The 27,548-nt window shown below is 42.5% G+C and overlaps 1 protein-coding gene across 3 annotated transcripts in view; it reads right to left on the minus strand.

The window, feature by feature from the left end:
- The window catches only part of SYTL5 (synaptotagmin like 5), a 1,215,112-nt gene that overhangs the window by 569,273 nt on the left and 618,291 nt on the right, over positions 1-27,548 (minus strand). For all 3 annotated transcript variants that reach the window (XM_086934158.1, XM_086934159.1, XM_086934156.1), the window contains one exon: positions 1,998-2,493. In XM_086934158.1, coding sequence (XP_086790284.1) covers positions 1,998-2,155 — 158 coding nt within the window. In that variant the 5' untranslated portion in view covers positions 2,156-2,493. The remainder of the gene's footprint in view (positions 1-1,997; positions 2,494-27,548) is intronic.

Here is a 27,548-nt window from a genome sequence, read left to right on the forward strand (position 1 = left end):
GGTGGGTTGCTGCTAAAAGTGTTAGATAAACAACTGAAGCAGATATATAAGCTGATAAGGTACTTGTTTGAACTTGATCTGATGAGGACATCCTGCACTGGATGAGAGGACTAGAGGTTCCCGGAAGACCAATTCAAAAGCTTACACTTGTAAGTCACATGTGGTTAACCAAATCTGCAATTGTAAAGTCAGCAGCACCATAAACATGCTGTGTCATGTGTCTCACAAGCCTGTTTGGACATGCGAGATGAGTTATTACGGAAAACTAAATTAAGTGCCCCACGAATGCAAAGTAAAATTCCAGTATTGTTAGCTTTGGGACACACTTTCATGCTTCAGTGTTCCACCGCAAATATTCAATTCAATTAAAAAATCTTTATTCGGATAAAAATATATCCATAAAAGCATAGGTCACATAGCAGCATTAAAATACACAATTATATTCAATGGCATATCGAAAATAATTCTCAGTGGAATTTTCTAGAGGGCAGTCGTTCAGAATGCCCCACCCATGGCATTTGATTTTTTGAAAAACATTTTAGAAAGTCTTATTTAAGAAGTCTTTTGACCTCTTGACGCTATCCCTCCCCCATCTTTAGTATTTCGCCGGTCTGCCTATCTACCATGTCTCTGTCACACCTATCCCTACCACACCGGTCTACTCATCTGGCCTTCTCCGTAAACTGAGAGCTCTGATGCAACCATCTGGCAACATGCAGCGGTATACTGAATCAATAAACTAAAACAATGCATAGTCCTTTTAACCGCTTCGGCGCTTATGACGAGCTCAGCTCCTCATGAGGCACAGTGGAGCTGTCATGACGAGCTGAGCTCGTCATAACTGTAGCGGAACGCCCAGTTGGGGCTAATTCCCACATTTCAAGGGAGTGGGCCGAGTCGTGACGTCACGAGCACTGCGGCACCGCGCGTGGCTCCCCCCCCCCCTCCCCCCCCTCCCCGCACCGCGGGGGAATTAGCCCTGCGTGGAAGGGGTTAATGCAACCTTTTCTACAGCCACTTTATTTAAACACTTCGACTTAACCATAAAATACACCCAGTGTATGAACAAGGACCATTTTCAAAGAATCTCTTTAGTCAGTAAAGAAATACTTCAAGGTGTTTGGAATGCTTTTACAGTAATTCTGTCACTCCAAAGGCCAGTATCCCAACACCTCTAATTAGAATCCAAACACTACAGCTATCTGATAAGAACGAAAACCTGCAGACCAGCTCCCCAAGAGAACAGACCAAACACGTTTTCCCAAGGACTGGGCGCCTAAGCTAGCTGAAACATACACAAAATGGGCAAAGGTTCATGAATCTAGGCTTTTCACAGATAAAAACGTTTTGTAAATGTGTGAGCAGTATTAAATGTAAATACAAGCAAAGCACGTTCACACTTCTGTAACTTCTTCTGTTAAACTCACAGTTTACCTGAATCCTTGTATGTAGGTGTCAATATTTTAAACCAGTTTAACTAACGCCTTGGTTATATTTTGCTCGACACATCAGTGCATGTTTCAGCATTACTCCTTAGGTCTGGTCTCAGTTCACATATTAAATCAATATTTTTACATTGTGCTTTGTTTTGCATATAGGTATGTGCCATCCCTGGCATGTGAACTGTTCTTGAGCCTATAAGTCCAGAAGTTATTTATTTGCAATGGCTTTTATTCGAATGTCTTCAATCATGTGCATAAGACATTTCAACCCTTCCATTATCTATCCAGCACCGCCCTTACTTGTCTCGGACATATGCATTGAATGTGCTACAGAGAAGCACTGCATTACAGACCCCCACCATTATCGGAATTTATGCTGCATTTCTTGTCTGTTTACAATGTGCTTCAATAAACAATTTATCTGGACCCAAAGTGGAATTTTAGTGCTTGTTAAATGCAGATGTCCATTCACCAGTACACAGAATTTAAAGAGTGTGTTATACTAGAGAATGGAGGTGAGGTGAGGTCAGAGAAATAAGAAAGAACCAGGATTACCTTATCCTTTTACCTTCGATTTGTTTCAAATGGTCATCTCTCTTCAGCACTTCAAGTATGGCTTTCTTCTCTGTGTCCGATAAGGAGGACAAGTTGATGATCTCAATCTGCTTTGTTGAGAAAGATTGGCGTCTTTCTGAATTCATTGCCTGGGACATTATGAAGCACTAAAGAGGCTAACCTCAGGGAATGGACCTATGCAGCGATGACAGCACGGTACAGGCAGCTTCCGAACTGACAGTAAATCCGCTCTTGATGTAGCAACCTTCAATCTGGTGGTATCAGAATGATCCAAGGTGGAATGGGTGGTTCATTCTATTGCATGTCTCAGAAATGAAGGGTCACCTTTCCTTGTTGCATAATATCTGCTGTATACATCCCAGTAGGTCTATAGCCAGGAGTTGTGGCCTTTTCGGTGGCGTGCATTGGGGCTAAAATGTGATCTGCCCAGGAGCCTTGGATCCTCTGGAGCCCCGGTCATGCTTCTACATAATTCCTGAAAGAGGAAACAAAATGACTCAGTCAAAATTTTCATCGCCCATGGATAGACCTCTCTGAGTATTTTACATAATTACATTATTGAGAGGTTTATCTTTTTAATTGCATTCAAAATTTTCAATCACATGTATGTAACAAATTATCTAGGAATGAGGAAGGCATACCAACACTTAGTTGCTACCTTTGCCAATTTTTCTCTCAAAACCTATCCCCAATCAGTGTATTTAAACACCCTTTTTGCAGGCTTTAGATGATTCAAAACCAAACCTGTCATGTTTTCAATGGCTCCCAGAGAAAAATGGACATAGGCCTGGTACTATGCTATTTACACTATTTACCATTAAAATCCCACATAATGTCACTGCTGGTAGAGTTTACCTAGAGTCTAATTCATAAACATAACCAGTGTAGGATAACAAGTGCCGCAATTCACACCCTTTCCCATAGATCCCATTTGACTGAGAAGACAGACAACTTTGCCTCTGGAGCTATTGAAATTCATAGTTAGGTCATATTACTTTACACACTTCTTTTCTGCAAAGCCCTCACTACTTACATGGTGTTTTTGGTTTTAGGGATACAATGATGTCTTCAATGCATGGGCTTTCTCTGAAGAGGGATCCTTGAGTCAATGGGTTGGTCATATCGCCTACCTCCGGCACAATTAAATTTGAAGGCTAATGTTGAAGAGGGGTTTCATAATGGCGTTTTCACAAAGGCACTGCAGTATGGGTGAGTGGTGGATTTAGCACTACTTCTTTCTAACACATCAATGTGAACTATGTCATGGGTTTTTCCGCATTATGTTCCGTATGGTTAGAGATATGGATTTTACATTGCCTTCCCCACCCTACCTGTCACAGAGAAAGGAGTTGATTTATTTGTTGAGGGAGGTGTGTGCCAGGTCCTGTGCTGGCAGGGGACAAGTCATCTTTATTAAGTCAGTAGAGGAAAACAGGGCGCCAAGTAATTTGATTCTTATTGGGAGTGGGGATAGGAGGAAACTGGATACCAGGTAAGAGGCATTGATTAGCGGTGAATAAGACAGTCCCTACTTTAGAGATTTGTTTGGGGCTCAGGGCAAGATGGGATGCTAGGTATCGAAGGCAGGGGAATGGCAGGATTCCAGGGATGTTGATGTAGACTGTGGAGAAGGGGCTTGCAGTAAGCCAAGCATTCAGATTTCCACTTGGGGAAGGGGTGCAGTTCACAGGCTGAACAGCAAGTATGTGGATTTTTTAGGTGGCAGAATTACTAATATTAAGATCAGTTTTGAGGGATTAGGGTGAAAGGAAGGCAGGACTCTTGACATGCAGTTATGTTTGGGAGTACAAGACAGGTCATCAGGTCTCAAGATATGATTTCGGGGTGGGGGCAGTAAGGACCCCATTTAGTGACTGTGTCTCAAAGTGGTAGAAAGGCAGCCCCAAAGAATGATGGATTTATTTTGAGGGTCCCAAGATTTTTTGACAGAACAAGAAGAGAAGGTAACAAAAACGAATAAAATATGTCTGTTGAAATAGTGCAAAACAAGCCAAAAGTGCATAAAATTAACTTTTTGTGCTGCAACATGTTGTAATCCATGTATCAATGTCCGGGGCGTCTAACTAGTAGGTTATTAGGATTGTAGCATCTTTCAGGTTGTTTAGTTGTTGGGAAAGCACCACATGACTTGCTATCTTCCTCTTCCAGTGCATGACGTAAAGGCATGCTACTATGATTCATTCAGTGTTTGTGTTGCCACGGTTGACATAACGATACACACACAGATCAAAGTCCACTCACGTGGTTCTGCACATTTTTATTTACGGAAGACTTCATTCAGTGTGAGCAATGCGCAGTGTGGTGTGCAAGCAGGCATTGAGAGATACTGGAATAAGCTGCTAATGAACATTCTTTTCGAATACTAGTGCCCCACCTGCACGAGAGCTGTCAAAGAAACTAGAAACAAGCATTGGCAATGTCAAAATGTCTCACCTATGCAGGAGCTATTGGTTTTGCCCATGTGTTTTAGCCATGTTGTACACCAGCGTGGCTGCTGTTTAGCACTGCTAAAAGTTAGTGGTGTAGAGGAGAGTGGCTTAGAGTGGAGTGGAGTAGAGTGGAGTAGAGTGGTGATGAGTGGATTAGAGTAGCAAAGAGTGGAGTGGAGTGTCCTGACGTGAATTTTCGTGGAGGGTGGAAGACTGGAGTGTCGTGGAGTGTTGTGGAGTGGAGTGTTGTGGAGGGGCGCAGAGTGAAATAAAGTGTCATAGAGCAGAGTGGCGTAGAGTGGTTTACAGAAGCATAGAGTTGTACAGTGGAGTGGTGTAGAGTGGAGTAGATTTCCAAAGTGGAGTGGTGTGTAGCGTAGTAGAGTGGTCTAGAGAGAAGTGGCATAGAGTGGAGGGGCATATTGTGGCTTAGAGTGGAGTAGAGTGTCATAGAGTTTAGTTTAGTAGAGTGGAGTGAAGTAGACTGAACTAAAGTAGAGTATCATAGACTGGAGGGGCGTAGTGTGGAGGGGTTTAGAGTGGAGTGGAGAGGTGTACAGTGGAGTTGCGCTGCATAGAGTGCAGTAAAGTATCATTGAAGGGGAGTGGTACAGCATGGAATGACGTAAAGTTGAGTAAAGTAGCATGGAGTGTCATAGAGTGTCGTAGAGTGGCAAAGAATGTTGTGGAGTGTGTAGAGTGGAGTGGCATAGAGTGTCTTTGAGTGAAGTGTTGTAAAGTGGCCTAGAAGGAAGTGGTATAGAGGGACATAGAGTGGAGTGGAGTATGGTGGAGTGGCGTAGAGTGGAGTGGAGGGGCATAGAGTGGAGTAGAGAGTTGTAGAGTGAAGTGATATAGAATGGATAGAGTGGACAGGCTTAGTATGGAATATGCATTGTGTAGTAGTCCACACATTTTCAATTGTACTAACCATTACATTTGCACATACATTTTTTACTGATAAATCTATCCAGCGCTCAAATGATACTTTGTGTGGAAGTGACATCACCTAGTGTATTGATTTTTTTTATTGCATTAAAATATTTATTTCCACCACACTTACGAATTGCAAAAAAAGTCCTTCATTTGTGCTTTCCAAATTTTGATATGCTCGGAAAAATGTGCACAGTTCATTTACAGACTTTTAAACATGGTTGTGTGCTATAAAAAAACTTTTATTTCCCAGTACCCAGCAAGATTGTCACATAAATTCTCCAACTTTGAAGTCAGAGAACGAAAAGTAAACAGGAAGCTTCCTTGGAAGACAGAGCTTGACATTTGGTCTCTGCCTTTCAATGCACAGCAAATGAGATAAGTAAGATAAGAATAAATTGTACAGGCCTGTTTACAGAAAGGAGGGCTCATGGAAGAATACAAGGAGTGATGGAGAACAAGCTTTGCTTAACAAGAGGGATAAAGACAAGCTGGACGGCCTCAAACAAATAAATCCAGCAAAAAGAAAATCAGAAAATGTGAGTTACAAACTACAAAGCCAATGGCAACTAATAGGTGGAATGCATTTCCAGGGAAGCTTTCAGAATGCCCACAGGAAGTGTTTCCGCAACCAGACAACAGCACTTTCTGGATGGCTTCAGTCGAAAAACACACCCACCCCTCTGCCAATTTCAAAGACGGATGTACGACGGTACGACGCATGGTTTTACCACGCGTACCATTACAACGCGTTTTTTACAACGCAAGTTGTTACCACGACTTGCGTTGTAGGGGTGCGGACTTAGGAATTTTTTTATTTACTAATCCAACACCAGCCTACGTACAGTAGGGAAAGTGTTGGATAGTAAATTAAATTATTCCTTTTCCTGTAGCGCCCTCCAGCGCAAGTCGTGGTTACGACTTGCGTTGTAAAAGACGCATTGAAAGGGTACTGCGGAGTAAAATCCACGTGGTAAAGGATGTTTCCCTTCGAAGACAAATCGCATCGCTCGTTGAACCAGTATATGGATATTCCCTGAAAAATAACTTCTATGTATGTGGAGGACCTGAGTCCATGGTCACAATGTTTTATATCAAAAATGTACTTATAAGTACTCATAAGGACAGAGCAAAAAACAGATTTTCTGTGGACCATTCAAATTCCTTTGTCTTAGTAGCTGGTATTCTGTAACTTAACCTCATTCAAAACAACTATCAAGGATTGTCCAGAAAATAAAACAATGCTTTAGAAACAGGTTACAAACATCAGGAGGATCCTGGAAAAACATGGGCCAAACAAATACATTGCCGAACTGTCAAGCAAATGTGTCTCAGAAATCAGTGAAGACCAACAATATTAAGTGCAGAAGTCAATTAATATAAAGATCTGTTCAGTAAAAGATCTGTATTCCCCACCACTGGAGAAGGCTCCAGAAATCCAGGTAATGTGATGGGCTCATGCTTGTGATGTCTGTCAGGGAATTCAAACATATCATCCATGTGTTTTATAGACAAAGGTAAGAGTAGAAAACGGTGTCTATGAATTCACGGCATGAAAGAAATGCATGGAACCAGAAGAAAGAGTCTGTAGTCCCTGCATGACCAGACACACAAAAGGTGATTGGAGAATGCTTGCAAAAAGTCTAAACAGTGGCAATCTCTCAGGTAGCATTGCAACCCATCATCCCTTTGCCCACCATGTCACCTCAAATTAGATCCAGTAATATGCAAATCGTTCTTGACCCGCTCCAACTGGAACAATCCAGCCAGAACTGCCAAGCCAGGTCCCCTGTGAACTGGAACACAAGCAACCCAAGACCGTTTTTGCACCTAATGGGGCTCATTAGTTGGTGTATCTTAGTTCTATTGGCACAGTGGGCATGGGAGTCACATTTGGATATACCCTAAGCCACTTAGGGTGGTACATAAAACACACAAAAGGTGATGAGAGAACGCTGTAGTAAGTCTAACCACTGGCAAACCAGTCTTGGGTTGCTTGTGTTCCAGTTCAGAAAGGATATGGATCTGACTGTTCCTATTGAAGCAGGGTAAAGACTGATTTGCATATGGCTATGCCTAATCTGACGGGCATGGTGGGCAAAAGAATTATGGGATGGAATGCTACCCTGAGCTAGTGTCAGTGGGTAGCATTATTGCCAGAATGCACCCATCACCTTTTGTGTATTTGTTGTTGACACATGATCCTTATCAGACTACCAAGCCTCGAACCATTAATGGCATCAACTTTAGCCATTGATTCCTTCAGAACATTGGTGTAGCAAATCAACAATAGACTCAGATTGAAGTGATTGTATACGCAATGACCATCTACTTTCATACATCTGAGGAAGGAGCTATTGGCTGCCTGAAATGTATGCTGCCATTTCTACCAAACTTTCCAATATTGCTCTTGACTCCTGGATCATTGTCTTGTATTGCTCGGAAACATCAGGTGCGCTTCACTGCAAGATTCTCTGTTAGATCTTTTGGTGGCCTTTTAAATTATTAGGTTATAAGCAATTCATTGTGAGAGCATAAGTTATAATTAGCTGAGGTAACGATAACTACTGAATTTCTATGGCTTCGCATGAGTGAAATGAGAGCCTACTATAGCATCCCTGCAAACTTTGTTTTTTCAGTGAATTTAAATGTTTTAAAAAAATTCTGTGTCCTAACTATAATGTCTCTGTAACCTTTGTTTTTTTTCAGTGAATTTCAAAGGCATTTTTAATTCTATTTCCTAACTATAACGTTCCTGAAACCTTTATTTTTTTCAGAGAATTTCTACATTTTTCTAAACTTTATTTCCTAACTTTAAACTGTAAACTTTGAGAATGTGTGTGTGAGTGGCTGTATAGGCTGCTAAGTGGGTGTGTGGGTGGTTGTATGAGTCTGTGATTGGGTATGTGAGTCCCTTTGAGGGTCTATAACTGGGTCTGTGAGTGGCACTATGGGTCTGTGAGTGGGTGTGTGAGTGCCTGTGTGTGTCTGTGTGTGGGTGTTTGAGTGGTGCTATGAATCTATGAGTGGGTGTGTAAGTGCCTTTCTGGGCCTGTGAGTGTGTGTATTAGTGCCTGGGTGGGTCTGTGAGTGGGGGTGTGTGTCTGTGTGTGCCTGTGACTGTATCTGTGAGTGGCACTATGGGTGTGTGAGTGGTTGTGTGGGTCTGTGAATGGGCGTGTGAGTGCCTGTGTCTGTCTTTAAGTGGGTGTGTGAATGGTGCTATGGTTCTGTTAGTGGGTGTATGAGTTCTTGTGTGGGTCTGTGAGTTGGTGTGTGAGTGCCTGTGTGGGTCTGTGAGTGGGTATCTGAGTGCCTGCATGGGTTTGTGACTGGTTTTGTGAGTGACTCTATGGGTCTGTGAGCTGGTGTGCTAGTGACTGGGTGAGTCTGGGAGTAGGTGTATGAGTACCTGTGTGTGTCTGGGAGTGTGTGTGTGAGTGGCGCTATGGATTTTCGGCATTTGAATACAAGGTATTTAAAAGGGAGAACCATGTACTCTGCTCGCACCAGGAGACAACATGAAACAATCCTCTCATCACAGCCACTACAGATCAGATTGTGCTCAGTTAGATCAATGACACATTCGCCTCTATTAAGGTTTTCTATTTGTTTTTTAATGTAAAATATCAGAGGAAACCCATTTGATTTCCCTTCCCCAAGCCTAAGAAGTTATGAACACTTGTGCTTGCTGAAGTGGGGCTTCAACTGGGGCACCTGTTATGTTTATATTTGTGAGTGTCTCTGTTGAGGTTTCATTTCTGTGAAATCCGCGCCAGGGCCAGACTGGAACCTCATTTGTTTCCCAGAAGAGTCCCCAGTTTTGCTGAACATATCTTACCAACTAGAGTACTTTCATCTTATTAATTAGTAAGCGCTACCTCATTGGACAAATGTCTTGTGCATATTTTGCACTGCACCTGCATAAAGGACCATAGGGTAATGTCTCCAGTGACCTGGTGTGCATGCAATTTCGATAAGGTGATTGTTCCTCAAGTGTATTCATCATCCAGAAATCTATAACATGAATCCTCATCAAGAGAAGACGGCAAGACTACAACTTCCTCTTGAATAAATGAAGTAAGCGCTTCTTTATTTGTGGGGATGTACTCCTATTCCTCTGCATCAATAACGTGTCAACAAAATCGTCTGGATACAAGCTCAGGGGCCTTTTGTTAAGCTGTCCATCAATGGTTAAAAAGGTGTATACTACTAAATAAAAAGGAGAGGGGACGATTTCGGCCCCGGGGACCCCATCCTCCAGGGCCTGGCCTTGTTATGCTGGGTGCCGTGGAGCCCACTGAGGCCATGCAGTCTGCATTATTGGGCACAGTGATGGGAGCCTGAATACCCCTCCTGTCCTTGTCAGCTCTCTGCCTCCAGAGGAAGCCAGCATTTCTCCCACACAGAGGGAGCTGCTAAACATGCAGCTCCCTCCGTGGAGCTCCCTCTGTGTGGGAGAATTTTTTCATCTGTTTCCCTGCCCGGATCACAGCGGGCAGGAAAACAGACAAAAACTTTACTCCCGGAAAGCAGGAGCAGGTTCACAGCTCCCGCTTGCTGGGAGCGGAGTTAATGTTTGCTCTCACTTGACGGGAGCTGTCAAAGCTGGTTGTGGTTGTGCTCCCTGAGACATAGGGCGCCGGCTCTGGTGGTGAGTGGGGTACTCACAACCATTAACGGCTCCAGCCCCCCTCCTTCTGTGTTTACAGGCAGTCCCCAGGAAGGTGGTGGTCCCTGTGGGCGTATGTGACCCGGGAGTAGGGTGGCATGGCCCTCCTCCCAGTATTACATATTTCACAAGCCCCAGGGAAGTGTTGGTCACTGGGGGGTCCCCATGGCCCCCCTTTAATAGATTATTTTAATGCCCCAGGGAGGTGTTGGTCCCCAAGGTTTCTACAAAGCGGAGGAAAGGGCTCTGCGTGCCCCCTTCAGTTTAAAAAATACAGCCCCAGGTCGGTGGGTGTTCTCAGGGGGCTATGAAGCCCTGGGGGGTCCACAAGGCCCCCATTCATTTTTAAAAAGAAAGTACCAGGAATGTTATGGTTCATGGGGCTCAAAAAGCCTTGGAGGGGGTCCGTGCACCCCTCCTTTTTAAAAAAAATATGCCCCCGGGTCTTGGCTCACCTAGGGGCTCTTTTCAAAACTAGCATGAGAGCCCACACTTTAGTTGGAGTTGCGGATCCATCATGATTTCCAGCGAAAATGTTAAAAAATGCTTTTCTGCTCGGTCGCTTTCTGCCGCTTGAGTGGACTGCTACTCGAGCTGCAGCTTTCTCAACTCGGACTGGTAGTCTCTCATCGCTAGCGGACGCGAGCATACGTGACCACTCGCAATGAGAAACCTGGCCTCTCTGCATTGAGAATCTCACCGGGAGGTTTATTTTCCACACTCGCAAACAGCAACTACAAGGAAAAAGTCTCACCGGGATGTCATATTGCTCGTGGTTGCCAACTTGACGTGGAGGACCGCGAGCAAAAAAAAAATTACCGCTACGCATGTTTGCACTGTGCTACGTGCATTTCACGTAGTGCGAAGTAGCGCAAACTTCGCAAACTACGCAAGTGTAGTGTAGTACTTTGCCCAGGGTTAGTGTGTATCAAAAAAGTAAAAGTGCAGTTATATTTGTCTTGGTCCACTTTAAAACTTACCCTACTATCAAAGTGCAGGTGGAGTTAGAGTAGTAAATACACACTTCATTACGGTCTACGTCTGGTCCTCATAATAACAGGTATGTTATGTTGTGTGTGTGTGTTTGTGTATGCTTGTGTGTGTTTATTTCAATACCTTGGCACTATCACACTAACATGTCACTTTCTCGTTGAAATACATGCATCCCTTAATGCCATTAATTAAGGAAATGACATGGTAGCATTGTGACAACCAGCACTTAGGACACTTGACTGGTGTATGTCAATGATCCCACAGTGTTAGCTCCATCTTAATATCACAGTTTTGGACTCGTACAATAGCATACGCAATGATAGGTTTTTAACTACATGAAAAGGTGGCCAGGTCATAGTAATTCAAGATTTAGGTATAGCACCGTAAATGGGCAGGAGCCACCGGCAACAGATTTCCAGAAGTGGTTTTTCAGCTGAGACAAATTTTTTATTCTAAGTTTTGCATACAAATGAGGTTGTGTATACGAGTGCTAGCCCAGCTGATAACAGGCGTGAAAAACAAGGATGATGGTATATTAAAGTTTGAAAAATATATGCAAATATTCAGATGACAGTAGACATGTAGCACAATAAAAGTAATGTTGTTTTAGGATTTGCCCTCCTCCCCTGCACTGCCCACAGCTTAGCTGCAGTATCTCCCCAGTTGGGGAACTGAAGAAATAAGTTGCTTCAATTGCAAGACCGTGTAATCTATGTCCAAAGGGTAGTGGACGTTTCCTTCACTTAAATGAACTTCCATTGGTGATTATCTTTTCTAAGTAACACATAAGTAAAATAGTAAGATTTTAATCTATGTTTGAAAGAAAACTGCGACATTTGCTGAAAAAACAGAAGGGTTAAAGAGAATGTACACAAAGGTAATCTAATAACAAAAAACTACTGTTTTTATACCACAAAACACTGAAATTCAGCATTTTTTGGGGACCACAAATTGAAAAATAAATTGCTCCACTTGGCCAACAGGGCTGTTTTACCGTCAATCGCTTGCTCCAACTGGAGCAAAAACTGTCCTGTGAGGGCTCACACTTTGATGGGCTGGACTTAAGCTGAACACAAATTTTGAAGCATAAACATTTACAGGACTTGGGAACTTGGTCCCTGTGTCTTGCACATGAAAAAGAAATACGGTAGAAGAGGTAAGAGTATGTGTACCCTGGCCCCTTGGGCCTTTTAGGGGAGTCACAGTGGGATTCCACCAGGTCAAATTAAATTAAAAGAAATTTGGGTGGGGAGAAATCCTGTGAGAGTCCCACAGGAGACAGTGCAGTGCGGGACTCTGGGAGGAGCCAGTGCGCAAAAAAAGAAAGAAATAGAAAATATATGATGGGGGGTGTTTGGTGGCCAGTTACAAGCTGGCGGGGATAGCTGTGTGGCCAATCCCGTTTGGTGGAGGACCTTACACTGACCAAGCTCGCCAGCCATCCCCCCATTGTATTTGGGATCAATGTATTTAATAAGTACATTAATCATCTTATTTCAAGATATTTTTAGTTTTCGCGATGTCATGATTGCAGAGGACTTACAATCAATCAATCAATCAAGACATTTGTAAAGCGCGCTACTCACCCGTGAGGGTCTCAAGGCTCTGGGGGGGGGATGCTGCTGCTGCTCCAACAGCCAGGTCTTGAGTAGCCTCCTGAAGGTTAATAGGTCTTCGGTTTGTCGTAGGAGGATGGGGAGGGTGTTCCAGGACTTGTCGGCGAGGTAGGAGAATGATCTGCCACCGGTGGTCGCTCTCCTGATGTGGGGAACGGTGGCGAGGGCGAGGGCGAGGTTGGCGGAGCGGAGCTGGCGGTTCATGGTGTAGAAGCTGAGCCGTTTGTTGAGGTATGCTGGTCCGGTGTTGTGAAGAGCTTTGTGTGCGTGGGTGAGGAGCTTGAAGGGGATCCTTTTGTTGACAGGAAGCCAGTGCAGGTCTCTCAGGTGGGGTGTGATGTGGCTGTGGCAAGGGATGTTGAGGATCAGCCTGGCAGAGGTGTTCTGAATGCGTTGCAATCGTTTCAGCAGTTTGGTCGGGGCTCCCGCTTAGAGGGCGTTTCTGTAATCCAGCCTGCTGCTGACGAGGGCCTGGGTGACCGGTCTTCTGGTGTCGGTGGGTACTGTGCGTTTTTGACAAAGTGTAAAACACATATATAGACACATTATACATGAAGCTTGAGTTTACCTGTTTAGTAAGATATTGACTAAACTTTCCCCTTTATATTCATTTGTCAAACAAATGACATCAAACATGCATTTTCCTTGTTCACTGCACCACTGGAAGTGGCAATGATGTTGGTAGTCGCAAAACTGTATGTTTTCGGCAAAGATTAAACATATATGTTGTCATGTTTTATTTAAAGTTTGAGTATAGCTGTTTAGTAAGTTACTGATTTACCTTTCCCTTTTGTATATATTTGTGGAAAAAGGTACATTGAAAAAGCATTTTTCTTGTTCGCAATGACACCGGAATTCACAAGGTAGTCGAAAATTGCGAATAGCATGCGTTTTACACAAAGTGATATACAGATATATAGACATGTTTTATTTAAAATTTTAGTCAAGATATTGATTTAACTTTCACTTTTCTATCCATTTGTCGAAAAAAGTGCACTTGACATGGATTTTCCTTGCTTGCAGCAAAACCGGAAGTCGCGATAACGTTGATACCCGTGATCACCACAAATAAGGTGCGAAATTACAAAACAAAAGCAGAAATTCAATAGCCATCACCACATTCAAAACTTATAACTGCAAAATGGATTATTATAACCAACACACTAAATACATTACTATCTATCAATGACTGCAAGCATCACTGTCAGTAAGTCTCTAATTCACTTTATAAGTATTTGAGTGGAACTCTGAGACGGTGCATCATTCTATCAGTGGTTCTGTAACGAACTGTGTGACTGTCTCAGTGCATTTATGAGAGGATGCATGAGTGTCTCAATGGGTCTGTGATTCGTTGCATGAGTCTCAGTCAATCTGTGAGTAAGTGCATGAGTGCCTTCGTGAGTATATAACTTGCTGGATCTGCGAGTTGGTACATAGTGTCTATGTGCATGACTCAGTGGGTGAGTGAGTGGGTGCATCAGTATCTGAGTAGGTTTGTGACTAAGAGCATGAGTCTCTCAGTGGGTCTACGACTGGTAGTGTGAGTGCCTAAGTGCAACAGTGAGTGGGTGTGTGAGTCTCTGAGTCTCTGAGTGACTGGGTCATAAGTCTCTGAGTGGGTCTATGTGTGGGTGTGTGAGTGACTGGATGGGTGTGTGAGTGTATGAGTCTATTATTGATGGCAAGTATTACCTACAATGACAGGGCACAGCCATGGGCACCTTCTTTACCCCCACCTATGCCAATTTATTTATGGGGTGGTGGGAGGAGGAGGTGGCCTTGGCCCAAGACAATGACATTTATATAGAAAATATCACTATGTGGACTCAATCCATAGACGATTTATTCATCCTGTGGGCAGGCAGTGAGAAAGAATTTGATGATTACCTACAAATCTTGAATCACAATGAATTGAACTTACAATTTACAAGAACTCAAGAATCGCACTCAATATGAATTTTTATATGTGGCACTAGAAAAAAAAGATGAAATACTCACCACAAGAATACATTGAAAACCTACAGCAACAAATTCCCTGTTACATGCCAATAGTGGTCACCCATATGCTTTAAAGTGGAGCATTCCTTACAGCCAGATGCTCAGAGCCAAACGAGTGTGTTCAACAGTGGAATTGCTTGACAGTGAATAAAATAATATGGTTCAACTTTTTCGGAAAAGGGGATATCCTAATGAAGACAATAGAAGAGTTAATGAAAAGACAAGGAATGCGTTGTTGTTAACATGCTGAAAGAATTTGACTGGACAAAATTACAAAAAGAGTATTTTTGGAGTACAATGCCGTCCAAAAAGAAATCAAGGGGAGCTTCCCCAAAAAATTGGCATGGTATGAAAAAGGATGAACATCTAGTGGATATTGTGGATATGAGTCCATAGATTACATCAAAGAAAGTTAAATATTTGGGGATATTCTGACCTCCAGTTTCTATTACTCAAAAAATGCATCTAAGAATTGTTTATTAGTCAACATGACAGGCTTTGTTAAATGTAACTGGTGCAAGGCACGTAAATATGGATCAAATTGTAAAAGTTATTGGACATTTGAAGGACAGGAAGTACAAATTGATGATTGTATTAACTGTTATACGGATCATGTGATCTATGCCCTCAAGTGTGGTTGTAACAAGCTATATGTGGGTAGCACTATAAATAAATTGAAACCCAGAATATTGCAGCACATATGAGCTATAAAGAATGTAGATTAAAGCGACCCCAGGGCTTGCCATTTTTAATAATTTCACAATCGATCCTTGTCCACTTTCAGCTATTGTGGGATAAAGCATGTTAGAGCACACACACGAGGAGGAGATCTGATAAAAGAATTAAGGAGACAAGAATCCCGGTTGATCCTGTCAATAGGGGTAGAGATACCTTGGGGACATAATGCCAATGCCGAGATATATGTAGATCTCTGATTTAGAAATTTAAAAAGACCATCATTGTATTGCTTTGTGAACTTTTATGGAAAACTTGCATTGAATTTTAAGATGTGAGATATTCTGATTTTAGTAGCGTATTTTGACCATCGCCTGCAAGGTAAAGTGAGACTGCACCTGGCACGTTACAAGAGTCCCACAATCAAGAATACTCCTGTGTTTATATGCACTTTTGAAGCACAAGACACGTTAAGCTTACAATGGCAGTCCTAATGTACTGTCTGGTAACAATAGCAATGTATAAAAATGTTTATTTCCCTTTCTTACAAATGAGCACTTTATAAGCACAAGACACTTTTTATAAACAGTGACTTTAACATTTATAAAGAGCAGTAAGAATGTGTGGGGAGCTATCATTAGGAATCCCAAGGGAGAACGGAAGCTCTCAACTGTATTGTACCTTAAAAAGGTGCCTTTGCATTAGTCGATAATATTTATTAACCTGTGGCAATTTAAATGTTTTGCACATTAACATAATAAGTCATTGGGACCAATTTACATATCATCATAATTGACAAACTTTAAGAAAGAGTAAAATAATGCACTTTATTTGTATGATGTTTTTTAACTATGCCTTTTTATGTTGGATTCATTTTTTAGGAAAGCACCTATGCACTTTATCTGTAGTATTTAATATGATCTTACATGTTTATAAATTGTGAAACAGAGCTAATGTGCAACAGATATTAACAATATGGAGAAAAGAAACATAATGATAAACTAAATCACGCATTGAGGTATCACCTCAGTACAGATTAATAGTTTTTGAGTGTAAAGAGATAATGTTGTGCTTCACTCTTATATTATTATATCATTCTAATTTATTTTATTTTATTTTGCCTTAAAAATCATTGGTCCTTAAAGCTTTAACTTTTGCTTTGAATTCCCCTTGGGATAAAATGTGCAAATTACTCGAACTTATGTAGACTGCTATGTGCCAAATAGGATACTTCAGGTTAGCATTTTAGTATTTCCATGGGTCATCGAAATAGAAAAAAGAAGTGTTCAAATAAGCTGTTTACCTAACTAACCAAAAGACCCAGCTGAAGGCGGTTGCCGAAACGCGTCGGTCATGGTCAGGTTTAAATTGTGCTGCTGCAAAGGGGGTTGAACTACTTAACTACTTAAGCTGCTGTGGAGTGACTATATATATATATATATATATATATATATATATATATATATATATATACGTATATATATATATATATATATATATATATATATATATATATATATATATATATATATATATATATATATATATATATATATATATATATATATATATATGTTTCAAAAGCAAATGTCCCTTGTTGGAGAAGGAGTGGCCGACCAGCTGGTGACGAGTCAAGGACAAGACTTGTAAATTATTTTAAGCAATTCAAAAAATACACCGCACTCTTCTTGGATGATTAAAGCAGTTTAATCCAGCTCAGTAAATCTTCCTCACCTACGCGTTTCGAACAATAAATGTTCTTGATCTTGATATATAAATATATCGCTCAGAATCCTCCCACACCAGTAAAGGAAAGGAAAGCAGCACTCCTGTGGCGGCAGTTAACAGCGGTTTATTCCATCAAAAAACAAACGTTTCGGCGTTAGCCTTCATCAGTGTTTCTGACCATCAGCACATAATTCCGATTTAAATAAAGTTATGTTGAAAAGGTAAATATCGATAAGGGACCAGCCCATCAAACATTAAACACCTAAATGGGTGCCATCTTGTAACAATCGGTATATTCACAAAAGAGGTGGGCATTTAAACAATAGAATGTATAAATACATATCATAAAGCCGTGGATCGGCAATGTCCCTTAACAGAAGCGTACCATGCAAATAGTGTACACATACATTCGCAAGCTTGGAATTGTGCAGAGATATTCAACACATATCATAAGACATGATCGACTGCATACATGATTGTATAAATATAATCAGGCATTAGCAGAGGATAAGATAAAAAGAATCACCCTAAAGTGAAAGCAGCCAAGCCCCTGTCACTGGGAAATGAGAAAACTAGAATACTAAATTCAGAAAATAACAGAAAATTTCATAGTAAAATTTCATATGCAATTTTGAGGAATAATTCATAAGCAATTAGGTAAATCGAAATAAGAACGTAATCAAGACATCAGCATCATGACAACACATCACAGCTACAGAACATAGTCCTGAAATAAGACATTCAATTGTGTTCATGGCCAATAGCAGTAGAAACGGATCCAGATTATATAAGCAATCATGTTTATATGGTACAATGGATGAAGAATGTCATTATTTACCAAAGTGGACTGCCATATCCTCCCCGCTATTCATACCTTTAGGGTGCTTGGTAGACAAGTCGATGATGTACCTTGATTCAAGGCGTCGAAGCCTTCTCAATCTGTCCCCACTCCGTGGATTGTACGGAACATGATCTAGCCCGAAGAAACGTAGTTTGTTTCTGTCTTTGTTGTGTTGTTCGGCAAAGTGCTGGGCTACTGGGTAGGAGGGGTCTACTCTGTCTATTGCTCTAAGATGCTCGAGCACTCTTAGCTTAAGTTGGTTGATAGTACTACCGATGTAGCGTAAGCCACATGGGCACACTAGACAGTACGCAGCATAGACAGTGCTGCACGTTATGAATTTGAGGATCTTATTGGTTCTGCCTGCATCCGGGATGTCATAGTGAAGCACCCTCCGGCTGTTAGTACACGCTTTGCACTTTCCACAGGGAAAGAACCCACTCATTTCCTTTAGGGTTTTGGGCTGAGTGATAGGGACCTCCAAATGGCTATGCACCAACATATCTCCCAGAGATCTAGCCTTGCTAAAGGTCACTAGGGGATGTGGTGGCAGATCTTCTCTCAGCACCTCATCAGTTAGCAAGATGTGCCAGTTCTTGAGCATCATTGCTTTGAGGTTGCCGGGCAATGCCGGCCTATATATTTATAGATAGATAGATAGATAGATAGATAGATAGATAGATAGATAGATAGATAGATAGATAGATAGATAGATAGATAGATAGATAGATAGATAGATAGATAGATAGATAGATAGATAGATAATTACCTACAGGCAATCACCAGTAGGTAGTTATTGTTAGAACCTAGTTTCCATTTGAAAAAGTATTTTTTGTATTAACAATAATTTTGGTGCCATTTGCCGAATCTTCACAAAAATCTCTAAATTAGTACACCACACAGAATCAGAATTTCTTTATTCTGTTCATATAATAATGACCATAAAAGCACAATACCTACAATATTTGATAATAACAAACTGGGTTAAAAATTAGAAAATTTAAGATTCAATTAGTTGATAAATAATCCATCTGTGTTCAGATCAGAGTCATGAGTACATGAGTACAGTTCAGGGACTAAAGGCAGTCATTAAGATTTGTATTTCTCCCCAACAGTTGACAATACAAAATGCAAGCAACTTTAGGTATTCTTTGACAAATTTCAAAATTAATTATACAAAAGTAAAACACAATTTAACAAAATGTTAAAACTAATCTTATTTACGCCACTCACTTCAGCTGCTATTGTGATATGACAGGTGGGGGCTGAGCAAAAGGGGGGCTTCCTAATGCGTTTTCCCCAAGGGTTATTTTTAACATTACTACAGCCCGAACTGCTGAATGGAATTGCTCAAAATTTCAAGATACTAAAAAAAACACATTTATATATCTAGTGATGTGGACCCTCTGACAATCTACCAGCAATGGCCCTGCAAATCCACGTGCCACAGCAAGGTCCTGACACAACAGGAAAATACCAATGCAGACCGTGACACACCCAGGCATACACCAAAGCAGACACTGACCCTCCCTGGAAAACACTAATCCATCCAATAACACACACAGGCATACACACTCTCACATAGATACACTCACTGAGATATTAAAAATACAGAGTTTGCTCTGTGTTTGACCAGATGGTGGTTCTAACAAGAACTGTTTAGAAGGGATCTTTTAACAGTTTTTTATTTATTTTTAAAAAGTGAACAAGATAGTAAACAATGTAAGGACGGGGAAATGAAAAGAAGCAACTGACTTCAGTCTTTAAAAAAATACATGGGCATTGGAAGTAAAAAAACAAACAAACTAACAGCAATGCTTCTTCATTGCTTCATCATTGTATCCAAGAATACATCCACAGAAGACCTTTTTACAGTGACAAGCTATGGCGTTTCGTACAGTGAATAACCATGTCACTCAATTCTTCACAGGCAGCTGGTATTGTAATGACTGCAGCAGATGATGGTTCTCCCAAGGATGCTCTAGATGTCATCAGTCCTTCTGCACCTACTTTATCTGGCATCATCCGATTGTACACCCTTTCATGATTTGTTTTTAGGTGTTTCCACATGGAACTTGTCCCATGTAAATACTTCTGTGCAGTGACTCTGGATAACTGCCTTCTGCAAATATTGCACAGCACATTTTTTGCTGTTACCTTCTTTTTCCCAGAAGGTATAGTAAAGTGCTTACACACATCACTTTCTTTTCTGTGAGGTGGTGAATCTTCCTCCTCATCCTCAACAGGTTGTGGCTGCTCATCTTAGACGGACGATGTATCTTTAGCCATTTTGTAAAAGCAGAGCACCACTGGTTCTCAATCCTCCTTCTAAAGACTTCAGTGGAGAAATAACTGGTTATGGGTGTGGTTTTCCATGTCCTAATATATCTAATCAAAAGACAAGGTTTGCGTGTGTTTTCAGGCAAATTCCTGAATTCTGAACCGTAAATTTGTGGATTCTACATCTTACCAGCACAGTCCACGGCACAGGAATAGTTCAAGTCTGTAAAGTGTTCAGAAATCAAAGGAGTTCCATGAAACTCGTAAAATGAGTAACTTTGCTGACTAAAAGAGACATGACTAAAATAGATACGGGTAACTTTGTTGAAAAACAGATATAAGGTGTTTTATATATAAATATAAATATGTTCACACTGATGTTGTTAAGGAAAACGGAGGGGTGTACATATTGGGAATATTGTCAAATCCACAAATTTGGACTCGCTGATTCATTCTGATCACGTGATCAGGATTGAAAATCATAGAGTAGTAATTTGTCTATGTTGGTCTGTTTATCTATGTTTACGAATTCGCGAAGGTAATGCAGTACCAAAAAAATAATTAAAAATAAATAAAATGTGTTTAGTTACATTTAAAAAACTTCATATACTTTACAATAAATACATATGTGATTTTTATGCTTTTAAATGTAAATAAAGTAGATTTATAAAAAAGTATGTCTACAGTACAAAAAACAAAACAATCTTAAAAATCAAAATAAATTGTAATGCGCTTAGTATTAAATAGACCCAACAAATTAACTAAAAAAACTTAACATTATAGGGAGATAATACTTTAGAAATGGAGTTTGAAAAATCTTTGAAATTCACTTGAAATAAAAAGTTTACAGAGATTTTATAGTTAGGAAATAGAACTTAAAAAAACCCTTAGAAATGTACTGAAAAAAACAAGGGTTACAGGGATGTTATAGTTAGGCACAGATTTCACTCATAGAAAACCATAGAAATTCAGCAGTTATAGTTATCTGAGCTAATTATAATGTACGCCCTCACAATGCACTGCTTATGACCTCCCATATTACATCACTCATGACATGGCCAGTGTCATCACTCAAGACATCACTGATAACATCTCACCCGCATCCAGTCGGTGGGATCACTTCGACAGCTCCCGGAGCCAGAACCAGAGTGTTTCCTTTTGCTTGATCAAGCAAAAACAAACAGCTGTGTCCCATGGTGGGCACCCTGGGACATACCAGGAGCTTGCCATGTGGGTTGGTTGTCCCCAGGGCCATAATTGGCTCCAGGAGGGGGGCTGCACAGTCCCCCTCTTTAGTGTTAATTGTAACCCCAGGGAGGTGGTGGTCGTTGGGGCTGGGAGTCTGGGCAGAATCCCTATTTAATGCTTATTGTAGCCCTGAAGATGGTTGTCCCTGGAGCTCGTCGTGTGTCCATGCAGGCCTGCTATTCATTTAAATTATAGCCCAGGGGGAGGTGTTGGCTCTCTGGGCACAAGAGTTCACGCAGCTCCTCCGCATTACAATTTACATTACCCCAGAAAGGTGGTGGTTCCCAGGGCTCAGGGGGTCTGCCTGGCACCCTATTTATTTTATTATTAGCCCATGGGAGGTGCTGTGGCAAGGGGGGTCTGTGTGGCCCCCCTGCTTTAATTATAAGTTAAGCCCAGGGGAGATGGTGGTCCCTGGGGCATAAAACGTGAATTGAGGGAGACCACATGCGCCCACCTCCTTTAATTTAATAAAGGTGGGATGCCCCAGGGACATACCACACCCAGGGAGCTTTAGTAAAAACGAGTGTGGGAGACTAGGCTTGGTTTTTTTTCCCATTTTGCCTCAAATTCAAGGATTGACCCTCAATTTTGCGGCATAATTGAAAAAAAATGTGTTTAACTACCACACCTAAGGGATCAGGGTATTCCTACCCTGCCCTCTTTTCTATATATTAGACGTTTTTTTGGGGACTGGGGCTGAAAGCAAGTCCCTAGATGGCTGCCAACACATCCTGGTTAAAGTGATGGCAGCCTATCAGCTTACAGCACAGAGACTGTCGGATCCGCCGAGGATAAGCGTTCCTAGATATACAAATTTAGATAGCTGTTAACATCTCTAAAATGATTGAATGGATTTACACCAAATAACAAAAAGGTACTTCTCTGGACTAAGATGAACCTTTCTGCCAAATGTGGTGTCATTCTGTTTCAGTGGTTCGGGCTGGAGTTGTGTTAAAAAATCCTATGAAAATTAACATGGGGAAAACGTGTTTTGGTACCCCCCCCCCTCCACTTCACGGGTCACCCCAAAACTTTCCAGGCAACAAGTGAAGAGAGCATACTATTCGTTTGGAAAATTTTGCGATCATGCGTCAAACAGCACCACAGATATTGGCTAAACAAAAAACGCTCTTCATATGGAGACTAGTTGGTTTAATTAAAACAGGTCACTCTGGACAGAAGGACATGTTACGAATGCACAATAGCCTTAACCATATTATATATATTGTATGTGATCAAGGGCTCGTGAAGCCCGAAACGCGTCGTCGCAGGCTGTGGGATAAAAGTAAATAAAAGGGTACCTTGCCTGAGTTGCTGTGGGGGTCTGAGTTCCTTCTTCGTCGTGACATGGAAGTGGTCGGAAGTGGTCGGAATTGTTTGGCATATATATATCTATATATCTCTATATATATATATATATATATATAGATATATATAGATATATATATATATACATATATATGAATTACTTTGTCCTCTTATGAACATGTGCACTCTGTAATCACGTTGCGTAAATTATTATCGCAAGATAAACACCATGCATGTTTGTGCAGGGAACTGTATTGAATTATGCATATGTGTGTATATATATATATATATATATTTGAGTGAAAAGCGGCATGACAGACATTATGCCTGTTTGATTCTGTGGTTTACTCTGGAATAAACTGCACTGCTTTCTCCACAACATTACGTTTGAAGCCTTTCTGTGAGTCTGGTCGAGGTCCTTGCCTGTTGGTTCTGCCTAGGATCGGCAGACAGGAAGTTTGTGCGCATATATATATATATATATATATATATATATATATATATATATATATATATATATATATATATATATATATATATATTTTTTTTTTTTTATAATACTAGTGATGTCCACATTATCAATATTTGTATGAGGCAGATATAGGTAGAGCATATGCACAAATCTTTAAATCTTTTGTTGCACGAAAATTCAATTTAGGTGCACACAAAAGACATTTAAAATTATCATCCAATTTGTAGAAACAGGATCGTTGTAATATAAATATGAGGAATTGTGCCAGCATGGTGGATTTTCCGCATTTGTAAATGCAGAAGCAGATGGCAAAGTAGTTGTTCCTGGTGGGGATAAGAGCATAACCTTGAAAGATACAGTGTACTCCCACAAATATTTTAATTTAGGGGTAGTCACAGTTTGCAGACAATTTCCAACCTTGGATTCTCCCTATGGAGCAAAAAGAAACTAAAATTATGGAAATGTCCCTAGTGAAAATCCTATGAGTTAAATTAGAGAATTGGAGTACTGCTCAATTTTCTTGCATTAAAATATACAAAAAGGTGATGCTGGAAGACTGTTTTGCATTTAGCTGGGTCCCTCAAGGTGGCATGGTGTGCAAAATAATGATGGATAGGGGTGCGTCTCAGAGTAACTAAAAGTAGTTGAGATAAATTCAAGTGTTCTTTCCATCACTTTTTTGTACACTTAAGTGTGTCACCCTGAGCGGGATGGGTATGCTAATTTGTGGGTGCACTTGCACACAGTATTACTGGACCCAAGATTTACCTGGCTGATGGGCCCTAAGTAGGGTGAAACCAGACCTGGGTTACTTGTGTTCTGGTTCAGGGAGAACCCTGCCTTTGCAGTTCACGCTGGACTCTTCCCATTGTAACAAGATCAAGACTGAGTTGAATATAGCTGGGTCCAAACTAAGGTTCTATAGTTTGCAAAATAACGATGGATTGGGATGAGGCCAAGAGTAATTACAAGTGGCTCAGATGAATTCAGCACTCCACCCATGACTGGTATACTTTAGGATATCCTTGTGTGTTACAAACTTCCCATTGTAATAATAGGATTCTGAGTCAAACTCATGAAAGTCAGGGATCTGCTCCAAATTTAGGATGATCATAGTGGAGTGGACTTCTGTAACATGCAGACATAAGATAGGTTTACATGTTGACATAATGTAGGTTTACTTTCTAGTCTTTTCTGTGTCTTCTTAGAATTTAGAAGTCTGTATTGTGATGGATAGAATCCTGGCACTGGGTTGCTTGTTGTAACAGCAGTTGGTGCTAGGTCTCTCTGCCATCAGCAGCTTTCACTGCCGTAGGTCGTTATCTACAATAAAACATACCTTATCAACTTTGGATTGGCTCCTACGTCTTTTGCTGATCGCTGCCTTCCCCCGATACTAGAACTTCCTAATAGTATACGGTTTTCTTTGTGAATCAGACAGTAAGTGATCTTGCAAACATTTCAGAGCAAGATCTTTTTAAGGACAACGTCAGCTTTTGTGGCAAACACAAGTCCCTTATCTAAAGCCTAAATGTTGCTATTTTCTTCAATTGGGTAGCTACCTACCCAGATTGTAGGCAGAAGCATGAAGGTATGTGTATTACCCTATTTTTATCTAAAAAAATCAAAGGTCAACCCTATTACAGATAACACTTCCCAAAGGTACTGCCATCCAAATGTCCACTTTCATCATTGTATTGTACATCAGCATTGCCTCACCTGGAAACACCAATCATTAATTCCACAGTCACGTAGTACAGGAATATATTGTTTCACATCATTACCAATATCTTCAGAAGCAGAATGAGAGCCTAGATGACAAAGGTAACATACAACGATTTGGAAAGACTTCCTGGACTACAAAAAATTGTACAAATCTATGCTAATCACAGATAGTGTGCTACTAAAATGCTATTAAATGTAAAAATAATCTTTCGGCACTAATCCCTACAATTATTTATTTATTCATTTATTTTAATTCAGTATTTATATTTTCAAACATCACAGCAATATACTGTGGGGGCGTGGCTTGGGCGCCGATGGCGATGGTCGCCTGAGAGCTCGGCTCCGGGACTAAGCCCGGGATTATCCTGAAAATCGGAGGCCGCGGGGCACCCCGGACCCTGCATTCTGCTGAGTGTGCCGACGGTAACCTGCCGAGGCCCCTGGTGGAGATCGGACAAGGATTGCTCCGGAGTAAGACCGAAGTTTGCGGAGTTGCGGAGTGCGACCCAACATGGCGCCCGGACTCCTTTGTACCCCTGTGAGGACCTACTGACTTGAAGAAGAGCCGTGGGCAGCGACTGGCGCCCGGCTTCGCCATCCCCGGCTGTTCTGGGCATGGGACATTTATTGGCTTGGACCTTTTGCAACGGTTTTGCACTCGGTTGGACGGCCAGGTGGGTGCCCACGCAGTGGAGGGCACCGGGAGCGGACGCCCTGTGATCCTAGCGGTGGCCCGCCTCGCGACTCCGCAACTAGCTACGTCTTCCCGGCCAGTCCACCTACATGGGAGGCGCGACACTCTGGCGCCACAGATCATCCGAGGGAATTGGTGGCCCTCACCCCGGGGCTATAGTGGGTGAACGGATCTGCCCGACTCGGCGACGGCTGTCTCCGCCCCCCCATCGGTGCCCTCGGACGCCGTGGCGGTGGCGTGAGCCGAAGCGGCGGAGTCTCCACAGGCTCTGGAGAAGGAGGTCACCCATACCCGAATTGAGGACAGGCACCCGGGAAGGTCGTGATCGACGCCTGTACACGGAGACACCTACTCCGGGACCCTCACGGAGTGCCCCTGGCAGCATGGGGAAACCTAGAGGAGCCAAGGGATCCACCCAGACCACCTCGGACTCTGAAGCCCAGGACAAAGAGGAGCATGGGGACCCGAAAAGCTCTGGTAGCGCGCCGCTGCAGCAAGAGTTCGACCGTGTCCTAGAGGCGATAGAGGCTACGAGATCGGCCCTCCAACAGGACATTGCTCAGGTGGCGACGAGCCTGGGCCTCCTCAGGGCGGACCATGGCAAACTTTCAGACCGGGTCAAGGAGGTGGAGGGCACGGTGAAAACTTTGGAGCCGGCGCAGCGAACCTTGGCTGCGACGATGAAGGACGCCTTATCCCGAATTGAGACCCTCGAACGGAGGGCGGAAGATGCGGAAGGCCGCAACAGGAGGAACAATATCCGAGTGGTGGGCCTGCCGGAAAAGATCGAGGATGGCGACATGGTGCGATACTTGGAGACCTGGCTCCGAGACACGGTGGTCCCGGAGGGGCTGTCCTCCTTCTACACTCTAGAACGGGCCCACAGAGTCCCAGCACGGCCCCCACAGCAGGGACGTACCCCGAGGCCGGTGGTGGCGCGGTTGCTGCATTTTCGGGACAGGGACTTAATCCTCAATGCCGCCAGGCACAGTGGCCCGTTCCAAGTTGCAAACAGTCAGGTGAACATCTTCCCTGATTACACCTACGAGACGCAGCGCAAGCGGTTCTCCTTCCTAGCGGTTAAGCGCGAACTCAGGAGCGAGGGCATTCAGTATTCACTCCTATATCCTGCAAGGCTCTGCATCATTGTCGATGACAAAACCCAGTTCTTCGACACCCCGGAGGAGGTCTGTGACTGGCTCGAGCTATACCGGACAGGGAAAGATGGTTTTGGCTCCTCGTCCCAACAGGCAGATGAGCCGGAACAAAGGAGGCGATCCAGGAGGGTCAGGAATCGCCGCGGCCGCACGGGAGGGCCCTCGACTGCGGAAACATCGTCGGAACGGAGGGGAGTGTTGGAAGTATTGTCGGAACTGTCGGGAGCAAGGGACGAAGCCATCGAGGAGGAAGAAAACCCGGGTGCTCAGGGGGCACCGTCGGACTCGGAGGATTCAGTGGCAGATAGTACACACACACCGGTGATCACACCGAAATCGGTGGAGGACCTTCTAGATGGACAAGGGTAACGGGGTATACTGCTTTGTTTTGGGTGGGGGCCCGGCAGGGGGGAGGCGGTTGCCGTCCTTTATTGCTGACGACGCGGGAGAGAGGGTTGGGGGGCCTCTGCTTTTGCCCCGGAAGGTTTTGGTACTGTTTGGGGCTTGATATAGTCCTGGTGGCCTGGGCGACGAAGGCCCACTGCCTCCGCCCAGCCCGCACCTGGCCCATAAGGCCTTCCTACGGTGGCGACCGTAGGATTAGTGGGGGTTCTGGGGTTGATGTACGACGAGGTTTGGATGGGATCTAGATGGTGCTGTTTGGGTCCTGTTCTGGGGTGGGTGGGGGGGGGCTTTGTTGGTTCTTGGGTGGTTTGGTTTTGGTTGGGGAAAATGGC

Source organism: Lissotriton vulgaris, chromosome 8, assembly GCF_964263255.1.
Source record: "Lissotriton vulgaris chromosome 8, aLisVul1.2, whole genome shotgun sequence".
Lineage (NCBI taxonomy): Eukaryota > Metazoa > Chordata > Amphibia > Caudata > Salamandridae > Lissotriton > Lissotriton vulgaris.